At 41.6% G+C, this 14,074-nt stretch overlaps 1 protein-coding gene across 1 annotated transcript; it reads left to right on the forward strand.

The window, feature by feature from the left end:
• The first annotated feature begins 2,150 nt into the window (after positions 1–2,150).
• On the forward strand, positions 2,151–11,499 carry LOC131885552 (uncharacterized). The gene is made up of 6 exons (XM_059233625.1): positions 2,151–2,308; positions 2,552–2,962; positions 4,236–4,572; positions 4,713–5,051; positions 10,864–11,059; positions 11,218–11,499. Exons 2-6 carry the CDS (start codon positions 2,763–2,765, stop codon positions 11,424–11,426), a joined length of 1,281 nt encoding a protein of 426 aa, XP_059089608.1. The 5' UTR covers positions 2,151–2,308; positions 2,552–2,762; the 3' UTR covers positions 11,427–11,499.
• Positions 11,500–14,074: the final 2,575 nt, after the last annotated feature.

The following is a 14,074-nucleotide window of genomic DNA, read 5'->3' on the forward strand; positions in this document are numbered from 1 at the left end:
ATCAATATGATGACTGAAATTCAATCTGTCTTCTTTTAAGTTTACGGCAATATGCTTTAAGACACAAGGTGCAAGAGAGATTGTCTTTAAAACTTAAAAGTGTATTTCGAGGAGTGCTTGTAATCCATTTTTAACTATACATGAATTTTTTATCATAATTAAAAAATATGAACTGTGAACGAGGTTCCCGCCAAATCGGCCTGCTTTTGGTCATAGCAATTCTGAGCCACTTTTCGAATTAAAGTATGAAGATTAGACAAGTAGATCTCTTCAATTAAAGGCAAGTCATTTTATGCTATTTACTTGGAAAGTGGTTCGTTTCAAAGTTATGTTGTCAAAAGGTTATGTAACTGACCAAGAGCTGGCCAAAAGTTCGAATTTTATGTAGTGTTTACTACTTAAATTTGTACATATCTCCTGAGTTCCCTAAGCATAGTTTTGAGCTCAAATTTGGTCAATTTCATACATTCAACAAGATTTTGTGGTACTATCAAGGCTTATTTGAAATAAAGTGAACGGTTTAGGAGATAAGAAATTTTTCCTTCCGTTCGCACCCCGCTTCTCTAGAAGTTTGTATCATGATCAACCTTATTTTTTATCCAATAATAAAAAATGTGAATATAATTTTGTTGTGACAATGTTCTCTTTATCCTCGCCATGCATAGTAATTCGTAGCACTTAGTTTTAGGGCTATTAAGGACTTCGTTTATCAATAAATGTGCTCAAATTCGTAATAACGTCTGCCATTTTAACAAGAATTACGTAACGGACAATCCCGAAAGTAAAAAAATGCCTTTCAATCATTATCGTAAATAAAAGCAGACGAAAAAATGTTCTATGAAGTTGACATGAATATTGCTCACTGTCACAATATTGCACGCACTGTCAGAACTGACAGTGCGTGCCAACCTTCTAATGGCAACGGACAGTGATATTTCAGTTCAGTTTAGTAACCTTGAATTTGAAAGAAGGCCCTATGTCATCGTAAACCAATATTTCAATATTCATCGGAATTGGTTTGATGTCAGCAAAAGCCATCAAAATGATTAAAAATGACACATCTACTTATTTCAGTGTCTTATACAGAAATGCGTTTAGTTCTCTGTTGTTAACGTATTGTTTGTGAAGAATTGAGTCACAACTAAAAAGTAAAATCACAACTGTACATATGGACTCCAACTTTATACAAGCTACCTTGGTTAAAGATAACCGGAAATGAATGACATTTTCAAATCAATAATTTCTACTTGATTGTTTTGAATCGGAACGTTGATGGTGACTTTTGAGACCTGTGTGACAATGATTATTGCTCCAATATATTACTAAAGCTTTGAACTTCCTTGAGAATGGACCTTCTCTTATTTTGTTATTGCATGTACCTTTTGGGGTGAGGAGCATTTGAGACTCTTAACTTTTGGATTGTCCAGTTTTACAACTAACTAAGAACTTGTTTCTAATATTGAATATTTGAAGCAAAGGCCCCTCTGTTACTTTAAAAAATATCTAACAACGATTCATCGGTTTAATGTACTTGAATTTTGGATTAAATATATTTGCTCAAAAAGGGAAAAGCTCCTCAGAAGCTTTTTCTATGTTGGTCAAAAAAGATGAAACGTAATTGTAGCTCATTATGCTACTCCATCACAATATCCATATTTTGTTAATGAATAAGGTATATTTAAATACCGTGCAATCATTTTTGTTGAGAAAGGGGAGGTGCTTTTTTCTTTTGATTTCGGTCTTTAACAAATATCTTATTGCGTCGTCGTTAAGTCAGTATCGCTTCGAATTACTTTGTCGGCCAAATCCAGTTAAGCATGAGTGAAGGAAGTAAAGGCTATCTTAATAAGGGTGCTTGTTCAAGACGGATTTCAAAACGCAGAAAAGGCTAAACAAGTTGACTCAAACTGGTCTTGTCAAGCCAGCTCACCAAAATGCATTACCATTGACATCAATTACAATACATATTTATAGTCTCTTTATGTGGTGAACATCGTCGCGGGGTTTGATTTCGATGACAATAAGCTCATCTTAAGGTCACTAAAATTATGTTTTGAACCATTGAAATTTCTCTGTTTCATGGTAAATTCATGTGTCAAATGTTGCCATCAAAATCAGTTTGGGTTCATTTTTTCAATTGCAGTTCTCTTGAGATCTCTTGAGATTATTATTGCCCCAAGACCTTAGTGACCTCCCCAAACATTGTAGCCAATCAGGTTTAATGTTGAAAACCAGTTCCATCTCAGTTGTGCTTCTTCAACTAAGGGAACAAAAGTCACCGAGCAATCCTGCGACTGATCTGGATTCGGTAAGATGTACAGTAGTATTGAAAGAACTGAGAAAGTGACGAAGAGAATCTCCAAATTGTGTATGAGAGGCAGAAAGGAGAGGAGAAAAGGTGTCACTGAAACCTACTGTTCTGCACGTAGCACGTGTTGTCAAGCATCCTCCTCTAGCATCCATTGAGAAGCAAGACAAATCGAGTTGGAAGAGTTTTCCGAGACGAAATCTGCCTATTATTCATCCGTTCTTTCTGATTATTTGTTCGTAGACTTGTTGCCCTCCATTGTGCTCCAAAAGAAGAAAAGGAACGAGAGACTTCCCCTCGCCAAACCTTGAGGTTGTTGAGCTTCTGAGTGGGGTTTAACAAGCCTTTCTTCTTTGTCGTCGTCTCCATCCTTTGCTTTGGCCTTCTTTTCATGGATTAATTTTCCCGGGAAAGACGAGTGAAGAAAAAGGACCTGAACAGAACCAACAGAAGAATGACATCAAAGCGAGGGGCGAAATTTCAATTGTGGGCTCAAGGAGGAGGAGGAGGAGACGATGGAGACGATGGAGGAAGAAATGAAATCCCTCAATTTGGAGAGCAGATGAAGGCCGAATTCGGGTTGGCTTTCCAAGAGATTGTGTTTTGCAATCAGGGATCCTATGGCGTGTGTCCGAGGCGAGTCGTTCAATACAAGTAAGTGATGGAGCAAACGCTCACCATGAAATACATGCCATCTTGAGACAGGTTTGAGGAATGGGGAAAAGACAAGTCTGACAGGCTGGAACACTACCTACAACAACCACTATCATGTTCTAAAACAACAGCAACTACAGCTACTACTACTACTACTACTACTATTACTACTACAACTCATACTTCGGCAGTCAGGGAGTCTCGCTTTCCCGGTAAAGTTACTTACTATGTTGTAGAGTATGCCCCAGAGAGCTGTCTAAAGATCCTCGCCGCCGCCATGGAATGAGTTTCAAAGTTTTGGCCGTATCCTGAAACTGTGCCAACAAACTTAAGGAGGCAAGTAAGCAAGCAAGTACGGAGGTAGGTAGGCAGTGATGATCCACTGGGTTCCAACTTTGTTCCTGGACTTCCGTCGCCTCTATTATTAGTAGTCCTCCCCGTGTGATAGTGCCACCTTACTACATTACCATCATCAATGCCCACACCATTCTTACCACTGCTTGATCGTGTCTTAAACAAGCAAACAACCTGATCCACAAGTGAAGCAAGGGGCACGGGGCAATTGAGAAGCAAAGGCCAGTAAAAGGAGGCAAAAAAAAATTCTCAAAATTTGCTCAAGTTACGGAAGGAATTGGATTTAGGCTCAAATTTCCGTGGTCTGGCTAATGATCAATTAAACCCCACAGTATTTGAGATTTTCCGCCTAAATCCGACCGCTAAGGGACGGTTAGTGAATTGGACTTTCGAGTCCAATTAGAGCGAGTTTCCCGAGGAATAAGTTTTGACACTACGAAAGATGTGTTCTTGGCCTTCGAGAAACCAACTTTTAAGAGTGAGAATAAGGAACCAAAGCAAGACTTGGAGGAAGACGAAAGCGAGAAAGATCTCTCAACCAACACCTGCGGCCTTCTTTGTATGTGCAAAGAAATATTTGCAAAGAAATGTGTTTTTTTGGAATTTGGTCCCCCAGCTCCTCCGCTGGAAATGCAATAAAAGCCAACCTTGCCGGAGCTATTCTTTTGCATTATATCCACATGCTCCCGGCACTTTTGCCATGAGATGATCCTTTCCAGGTCTCTCTCTCTCTCTCTCTCTCTCTCTCTCTCTCTCTCTCTGTGTGAGATGTGAGTATGTAGGAATGGAATAGCGGACTTGGAACTTGGAGCCTCGCTTATTATTAATCAAATCATGTTCCTGGGTATCTCAGACAAGCCTCAAGAATCAGACTAATGGTATGTGGTCTCACATAACCGAGCCATACTTGCTATTCCAGACACGACTTAGTTGACGAAATGGAGGCATATCCTGACTATTGGTTCCGAAAGGTCTTCGCTGGCAAGAGTAATGAGGCTAGGAAGCAATTGGCCAACTTCCTCGGGTCGGACCCTGACCATCTTGTATTTGTTCCCAATGCCACCGTGGGTGTAAACACGGTGCTCAAGAGCCTCCAATTTCAGCCTGAAGAAGAGATCCTCCACAACAATCATACATATATGGCCGTCAAGAATACGGTGGATGCCACTGTGACGAAATATGATGCTGACATTTTGTCCTTGGACTTCACTTTCCCCATCGAGAGTGAGGAGGAAATTGTGGATCTCTACTCGGAGGTGACTGGATGATCAACTTATTGTTAGTTAGACAGGACCGGTATATTCTCCCGAAATGGATCAAAGCGCGATTTGATGACAACACTTGTTTTTTTTTTTCTTAATGACATGATACGACAGTGATCCTTTCTATTGATTAGGTTTGTCAAAGGAATCGTTCGATTCGTTTGGCCGTGGTGGACCACATTAGTAGCCCTTCAGGGATCCAATTTCCCATCAAGAGGATCGCCGAAAAACTGCATAAATATGGAGTACTGGTCATGGTGGATGGCGCCCATGCTCCCGGACAAGTCCCGTTGGACATGAAGGACCTGGCTGACGCAGGAGTTGATTTCTACACAGGGAATCTGCATAAATGGCTCTTCACCCCTCGAGGCTGTGGCTTCCTGTGGGTCCATCCCAGGCACCATCACATGATTCAACCTTTGGTCACCAGTAACATTTACAAAAAGTCATTTGTCGAGGGCTTCCAGCTGGCCGTAAGTTTTCCCAACCGTCGCCTTCAGCATTTGTAAGTAGTGTACGGAAAGAGAGCCTTTATCATGATTTCATGTCGGGAAAGAGCTCGTTCCACTTTGACTAGCTTCAGCTCAGTCCGTGTCTGTCACCAACAGCTCTTTGTACATGATACATTGGACAGAAGCGAAACTGAGCCTTCACATACATTATCCAATATTGAACTTCATTAAGAGGGCTCTTTCCTCTTTTCACTAAAGCCGCCTCTGACACCTTCAAATCCGAGGATTGAGCTCCCTATCACGAGGTCAGAGGCCTGGCCGAGGATCTGCTGAATTATGAACAAGCTTTTGAACTCGACCCCCTCCAGTGCTAAAATAACACACTAGTCAGGCTTGGGGAGTGGCTAGAATTAATTGAGAGCGAAAGTAGGTGGCTCTCTATTTAACATTTGAACTGGGATTCATACCTATTTGTTGGAAATGGCTAGATTGCTTGACAGATGAGCGAACAAAACAGAGCTATGCTTGGAGCTGTCGAGACAAGCCGTGCCAAACGGCAAATATCTGGGAACAGGATTTGGCATTTTAATACCCTTCTGAGGATTTTTCGAAAAAGGTCCTTTGATGTCACGTTATTCAATTGAGCAACGGGAAAATGGAACCTGAACATGCTGCTGCTTTGTTTGTGTGTTCTACATAGCAATACTTGAGTAGACTTCATTGTTGGCTTCGAAAAGTTCTTTGGATAATAATTTGAACAACCTTGGTGACATTTTGATGACATAACTTTGAAGCATGGTTGATTGATCTGCTCGCTCAACTCAAGTCATTCACAAGAAAACAAAGTTTGACGTAGTTAGTCAGTTTAGAAAAGGATCTTTCTATTCATCCCTCGGGACATTTCAGGCTTGTTTCGAGAGAGAGTTAATTGGAAAAGAAGGAATTTGATAAACAATATTAATATCCTAGCAGAGGATGGATTTAGTGGAAAATGCAACTCACCCACAGTAGACAATCAAAAAACAAAAATAGACAAAAATGTTAACAAGCTCAATTGATTACGCCATGGTGTTGTTGCTTGATCATAATATATAAGTCTTTTGTTATTCAAACCGAATACTGGGATTACCATTATGTCATGTCCCGTTTTATTTAACAAAACCATGCCCGATTGAACTACGTTACTCTAGCTTGAGTGGAAACAAACTCACTCGCAAAAGAGTGATTGCTAAAATAACCCAATTGAGGTTTAGTTTTCCTTCAGGGATGACAACCCACAAGAAAATCGTCCATCAATAAATGCTGAGCCGAAATCCTTTTCAGCTCTTGACCTTAATAAGGCGATTGTTCGAATTATCGAGCACCCTGGCAACCACTCGTAAATGAATATGGATACTTTGGTCATTGATTAACACACAAGGATCTGCTGCACACCGCAAAAAGGCCAAAGCTGGCTCGAGAATTGGTTTTTGCTACATAAAAGAGACTGAAATTCCTGAGCCGAAAATGCATTAGGGGTCTGTTCCTCTCTGAAAGCATCGCTACCCCCTCCGCAAAAAGTACACAACGACTGTTTGGAATGTTTTCGAAATGTCAAGTGGGATAAATTAAATTCCAACATCTATTCACAGCCATGATTGTGTGACACATTTCTGCCTCGAAGATTCGAGTTGATGTCGTGTGTGTACTGTATGTGTGCTTGGTATCTGGAGCTAAACTGTTCCACAAGGGAACGCACACAAAGTGAGAATGGAATTTCCCCACTCACGAGTCAGAGCCAATTTGTTGTTAGAGTTGCCCTTAAAAAAACCATGACTACTCTTGATATGCTTCATTAAGCCTCCTGCGGGATATGGCAAAACAGATACTCATATAAACCACTTAAATGCCAATTAAAGTCAGTGTGTTAGGAAGAAGAGCTGTTGTTATCCTAACGGGTAGAGTGTGTTAAATGGTGTTTTCTGCGTCAAGATAGGATCATGTAAAATGCATGCTTCTCTTAAGACAAGAAGGTCTTTTGAGAGACTCGGTGGCTCACTCGAACTCACACCATTGAGGGATACTGCCACAGAGCACAGGGTGTTGCGACGCGTTTGTACTTAATAAGTCAAATTGTGCTTACAAAAAAGTAGAGCTCAAGGGGTGTTCTTCCCTCTGGTAAAGTACACTCTTTTGACCTTTTCAAGCTTGTAGTTGTATTATCAGTCAGAAATTGTCAACTCAATGCTCAGAAGCTACTCTATGTCTTAAGTTGTTTTCTAGGCATTGTGTTTTCAAAACTACAGGCAATCGATAATTTCAGAGGGAAATTGAACATTATTCTTGGAATTCAGGTGAATAAAACATTAACCATGATCGAAATTTGAACTTAATCAAAAGAACGTGTTGTCTGAAAGATCATCTAGTTATAATGTTATTTGAACAAATTCAGTAGCTCGTCCTGTTAAGCAAATTAAAAAGACTGGAGCGGCATCAAATTTCGACCTGTTTTCCGGATGGATACAATATCTAATCAAAATCAAGTGAGTAGATGTAGACAACTCTTAAATGTGGGATAAAGTTTTCCCCGAAATATCACTTGACTTTTTTCTTTTATCCTTTTTGATTAGAATTACCGGGTCAACAATAATTGACGAAATATGCAAAGTTGCCATCCAGCGCTTCAGTTACTCTTTAATTACAAGTCTCCTCTGGATGTTGTATAACAATTCCTTTAAAGAGGCAGGCAATGTTGAAATCAATTTTTTAATCTTCATTGCAAGACATTACTGCACGTCTTCCCACCCAATTTTTGCCCTAATCAAGGATAGAAGCAATTTTTATTGTATTTTGCATATATTCCCAACAAACTATTCACTCGTTTTCTCCCAGGGTCACCCTGTGGTGGAGACATTATTATTACTCTCCCGCAAGTTCATGTTTGGAACTGACATCCAACACGAACTCTTGACATGACAACTATATTGTAGAGGGCGTCCCTTAAAATGAGCACTCTCACTACAAGGGACTTGTTTTAGTCAGAAGAGCCCAGCAATGATGAAACGCGGACAGTGATAGCAATTCGAGCAATTCCCCAGATTTTGAATTACGTCACACCATTTCTTTCTCATTGTTGCGCTCATTTTGACCGAGATGGAGAAACCCCGGGATTAGCCCACTTTCCGTCGATTGAAAAAATATTGAAGCCCAGATACAAGCAGATCCCATATGGGGTGCAAATCCCAACCAACCTGATTGGCCAACAATGTTGAAATATGTCGGCATTTCTGATGATTTGTAAAATGTTCCTCATTCGTTTGCGGAATTATTAGAAACAAACTGTTGTCGAAGGAACACAGGGGTTTCTTCTGGTGAAAGGGGCTTTTCTAGACAAATATTTTTGTAGAAAATAAGAAGAAATCATACTCTTTGGACAATCTGCTTCATCATCTAAATGAAAACGAAAGTGAACCCTCAAGATGAGAATTAGCGTTATTGGCACATGCTGAAGTGTTTTGGTATTTTGCCACCTTTTCCATCGGGATTGTCTTTTTAAGAGATCCTTTCCAAGGGAAACATATTACGTACATGAATGCGTGAAAGAAGATCCCCTGTCAAGTGTGTTTTCGTGAAAATCACGTAGTTCCCCACCGATTCTGTACCCAGGTAAGAAAGGAGCAGCTCGAGATGTGATTGGTGACACAAACAAGGACTTGTTATTCTAGATTTCTTGTCAAGGGGGCAAGTGTAGAGAATCTTTGGAATGTGAGTAATGTCACGAACAAGGGACCAAAGGGCCCACTTGAGCCCTTGTCGATCGAAGCTACACGTATCAAGTATCTCATAGGATGAGATATTACCAGAAACAACCACTAGCTAACATCCCTTCAGTTCCCTAAGGATGAACAAGGCCTTCATCACTCACGAATGTTATCCTTGGACACATCCCAATCTGAGGGCATCATTCTTTCATATCATCATCATCGTCGTCGTCATCTTTTTTCTACATCTTTGTCGATGATGTGTCTGTGTTCACGCCACAATGATCGTGTCAGAACTGGATGTAATTAGGAACTGGTTCCTCCTGTATGTACATTGTACCTAAAAGGCAATAAGCACGGCTCTAAAAGAGCCTAGTAAGGGCATTGAAGAACCACTCGTCAGTCGGTTTAGCCTTGCTTTCAATACTCAGGACCACGTGGATTCCCTATGGAGATCCGTCAGGAGCTTCGGGTCCACGATGCACTTTTCTCCGTGGTGTTGTAGCCTCGAAGCCTCGAAGCCCCTCGTTGTCCACTTCGGATCCTCACTCACCAATGTTCCTTTGAAAGAGGGACGGAGGCCGTTTGAGAGCCTCGAAATCCTGCCTGACCACTCAACAAATCTCGTGGGAATATTGGGCTTCCGAGATGTGTAGAATGCAGTAGTAGTAGTAGTAGTAATATACGTAGTACTAGAAAATAGGAGCACTACATACTACTGCGAGTAGGTGCCGTAGTAGTGGCATGGAATGGGCTTGGGAGGAAGATCCGCTTGTGTTCAAGCTCTACTTTCCCTGTGTGAGAGTGAGTGGGTATACGTCTCTGTAGGCCTGGAATAAGTCAAATTGGCCATGAATTAGCTGTTGATTGATGTGAAGGAAACTCGAGTTAGAGAAGCAAATTTGCCGCCAGATGAGATCCTCTGAATAGGGAACAAATACCCGATACAAAGCCCAACAACAGCAGCCACCTTTGATCGCCAGGCCAGCCTGGCCAGCCTGACCAGCCTTGGCGTTGTAGATAATTAACATGGGCAGTAAATTGGACTGACAGGCAACTTCCTTGCCAATTAGCTTGTCATACACTAATTGGAACGAATAGGCGGGCATGGGGAAGGTGGGGAAGGACTGAGGAAGGGCCCTGGGTGATCAAAGCCAAGTTGCATTAAGTATTATCGCTTGGGTTTGCGGAGCAATTTCGAGTATTGGTGAATGCCATTGCCAACCGAGGGTCCAATTATTTCCCTAACAATACCGGATATCCATAATCCCGTATTAGTCGGAGCTTGAGTAGGAAGTAGGAGCTCATGATGGTCGAGTGGTACTATTCAGTATAGCGGCGGTACATCTACCACCATTACTATTACCACTACTACTATGTCGTCGACGTCGTCTTCATCTTGTGAAACAACAACATCTACATATGGTATACTTAGAAGTTGTTGATGTGGCGCTCGTTTAGCAGAAGTCAAAATAAAGAATAGTAGTATAGCACCGGCGTTGGAATTAGCAGTATACTCCCAAATCGTACTTCTTGGTAATATCCGCTCATATGTCAGTTGTTAAGTAAATTTCACACCTCCGGAGTACACCTTTCTACTGTGCTTAAATTACCAGTTTTCAAAGCCGACGAGATCACCCTCAATATATCTACTCAAAACCGGTTTAAAGATATCTTTCTACACTCTACTATGCTTAACTAGATTTGCTTATGGTCGATAACAACTGAGCTTATGTTGGGTGCTTGGTAGAACGTTCTTAAGGTCATGTTGCATTATAAGAGCACACTAATGTGGATCGTCAGCAAGGTATTAGCACTGCCAAAGCCGATCTACAAAAGAACTGGAACAAGCGAGAAAGAACAACTTATCGTTCCCCACAATTCCAAGAGAGCTACGTACGTAGTACATAGAGAGAGCTAGGAAGGGGGAGGGAGACAGGATGAGGATAACGTCTGATTAAGAGACTGCCTCGTATCGACATTGATGATGAGGTTAATACCATTGGTTGCCCATTCTCTGTATACAGTATTTGAAGAAAACGAAGGTATGCCAGTCTCAAATGGTATTATGTTTTCCCCCCCCCTTCCTCTAGGGTACCGATGACTATAGCAACTATTTGGCCTCGGAGGCCGCTCTCGAATTCTTCAATGGTTTGGGAGGTTTCGAGGGCATTCATGGCTATGTCGTCCCTTTATTGAAATGGGCCCGCGACATGATTGGAGAAGCCCTTGGGACAAAGAAACTGCCAATTCCAGCTACCATGGAGTCACCTTATCTCAAAGTTGTAGGTAAGAAAAATAACCATTTGCCTCCATTGATGATGATAGATACACTTTGCAAAGTTGCATACCTAGCATCAATGATAGATCGATCTACAAAATTCCATTTTACGAGTTTATCATCAAAATTCTTTAACAATTAAGTGAAATTTCATTTGTCGCCCAAGGTCTGCCGAATCTGCCGGATGGTCGCGAAAATTGCTTCGAGACGGCGGAGCAACTCATCAGAGAGATCATGGACGAATACAACGTGGTGGTTCAAGTGGCCTGTTTTCAAGGACAACTCTGGACCCGAATTTCGGGCAGTATTTACAGTACCAAGGAAGACTACTTCAAGCTCCGGGATGCATTGAAGCACAAGTTCAATGTACAGTAGAATAGTCAGAAGCAAGTGCATGATCAAAGATATCTGGGTTCTGCCAAGAAATAATGACAAATATTAAAACTTGTTCCATGCCTCTTTTGCCTTCGTGGACCATAGGAGATTCTGAGTTAGTTTTCCTCCCCAGGGATCCCAAGATGATGAGCCTTCTCTAAATAGTAATATCCTCTCTCTCTCTCTCTCTCATTTGGTCCCTGGCTCTCTCAGGAGGAATCCCTCTAGGGTAATATCTTTTTGTTCAATCAGTGCTATTCAAACAGAAGAGGGCACAATTCCCTGAATTTTTCCCTCCTCTTCTTCTTGCCCCCCCCCCATTTCTACGTATATGGGAAACTCAGGGGAGTAACCCAACATCTAAGTTGAAGATTGATAACAAGCCCTTCAGAAATAAGGGGGATGCGAGCAAAAAGAACTTAAACCACTATTAACATATACAAATCTGTTCGAGGTTGCCCTGAACTTTAGGTTTGAACTTCAATTTGATGCACTCACACTCTTCCTTCGCGACAAAAAATGTTTACTCCAAAATGTGACTAAAAATGGACACTACACATGATCAGGGAAAGAGGAATAATTTGGAGACAAATGGAAAACGAGAAGAATCGAAAGCGGCTTTGATCTTTACTTTAAGGAGTGCCGAACTATATTTTGTGTCGAATGCAGAGCTTCTCCATGGGAATCAAAGGTACATACAGTCAGACGTGTTCCCTCAATCATACGATGATCGAAATGATTGCTGTACTACCAACAATACAAATGTTCTGCCAAGATTTGCAATAAAAAAAGCCTCCCTATGGAAATCTTGAAGGTTGGAAAAAGATCAATTGTGAGTTCGTTGGATGCAACTTTCTCTCAGACCACTCAGTCACTCTAGAGTACTTGGAACATGTGGAATTCGCGAGGGTTTTGTCTGCCATAAATTGTCGGGTTAATGTCCATCCAATTTGTCAAGTCAAACAGTACTCAATCGCCACAATGGGAAGGAAGGGGTGCCTCAATGACAACATAAAATCCTGTGCCCCAATTTCCTTCTTCCACCTTCGTACACCTCTTTTTTCGCCTCTTCTCTCTCCATCCCAAGAACACCAAACCTTTGGAACGATGAGAAGCAGATATTTGACCGCAAACTGGTTTTTTGTTCTATACGGGGTTTCATTTTTTCTGGTCATCATTCAAAATCCATTGTTCTGGAAGAGAGATTCAGAGCAGTTATTATACTTACATGTAGTTGTTGTATGTGAAAACATCAACAAAGAAACCCTCAATGAAGCTTACGAACTCGTATCAACCAACTACTGTAGAACATAGGTAGTTATTTCGATAGTGTCTCCCAAAATATAAGTGATTTTTCAATTGGATCCCAGTCAGATGATGTTTGTAATGGGGCTATTTTTCTCTCCGCGCTGAGGCTTACAGATTCCAGCTTATCAGTGTTCCGCATTCCAAGTCAGTCCTGGATTCCTGCCGAAACCTTGAGAGATTGGCGTTAGCTGCTGTTGTACGTACATGTACAGTGGTATTGAGTTAGGTTTGAGCATTGCCGTTGGTTCTCTCTGGGCTTTCTTGTCCTCAATCTGGCGTGAGATGAACCGTAAACTCACTTCATTTTGGCGAGGCAAGTGCTCGATACATGACCAGAATGTCAGAGAAGGTTGGGTGGAAAGAGAGAGAGAGAGAAAGAAGTTCACGTCAAAAAGAGCCACAAGAAGGCACTTCGTAGCAAACCTCCAAACCCTCGATGACCACGAAATGGACCACCAACCAAGTCAGTGGTTACTAGTAGAGTGCTGGCTGGTATTGGATTCGAGAAAACGTAAAAGACGAGGGAAGAAGGGAGGCGGATAATAGCCCAATTGGCTCCCCATTTGACATGATTGCAAACTGCTGAAGTTCATGGGGAAAAGAGGTGACTAAGCAATCTCAGCGGTTGAGTAAAAAAGAACTGGCTTTGTTCGGATTGTGCTTGTCATTATTTCGATAGCGTTCCCGTTCACCAATTGAAGGTCCCGCTTGTCGAATACCTTTGGAGATGTCTTGACGGGAAATGAAAGGATGGAAATCTTCAGAGATTGGAGAGCCCACCAAGCCCTCGCACAGAAATAGAGTGGTCCATCAAAACCAATCATCTTCATCGCTCCTTTGTTCCAGACAGGAAGCTGGTCTTATCCGTCACATCATCGAGAGGATTCAACGTGAAGCAGCACGTTAATATTGGATCGGATCACTTTTACATTCCTCCTTGTCCTTCAATGCAAATCTATTTTGGAAGTCCGGTGAATGCAAAATATGGGCATGCTAGTCCCACACGGAGGTAACGAGACCGGTGATTTATCTTTTTTTTTATAGAGAGGCGTGTCGTCATGTTTAAATATTGTCGTTTGGACCACTTGGACCAAGCTTAACCCTGAGCTAGGTTTGGCTATTTTCCACCGGATTTGGGTCATTCCTGACGAATGTTCCATGAACAATACTTTATATATGGCCACTCTCACTCCCCTCAAAGATGGTCTTGAAGTTTAGTTCCACGGTTTTCTTTCTGAGAGAATTTGGAACAAGTGGGAACCCAGGCAACGATGGGGTGGTCAATGCTTGCTGAAGGGAGAGGTTGGACCTTCAAACGATATGGAACGTTGGGTGTGATC

Source organism: Tigriopus californicus, chromosome 8 (genome assembly GCF_007210705.1).
Source record: "Tigriopus californicus strain San Diego chromosome 8, Tcal_SD_v2.1, whole genome shotgun sequence".
In the NCBI taxonomy this organism is placed as follows: domain Eukaryota; kingdom Metazoa; phylum Arthropoda; class Copepoda; order Harpacticoida; family Harpacticidae; genus Tigriopus; species Tigriopus californicus.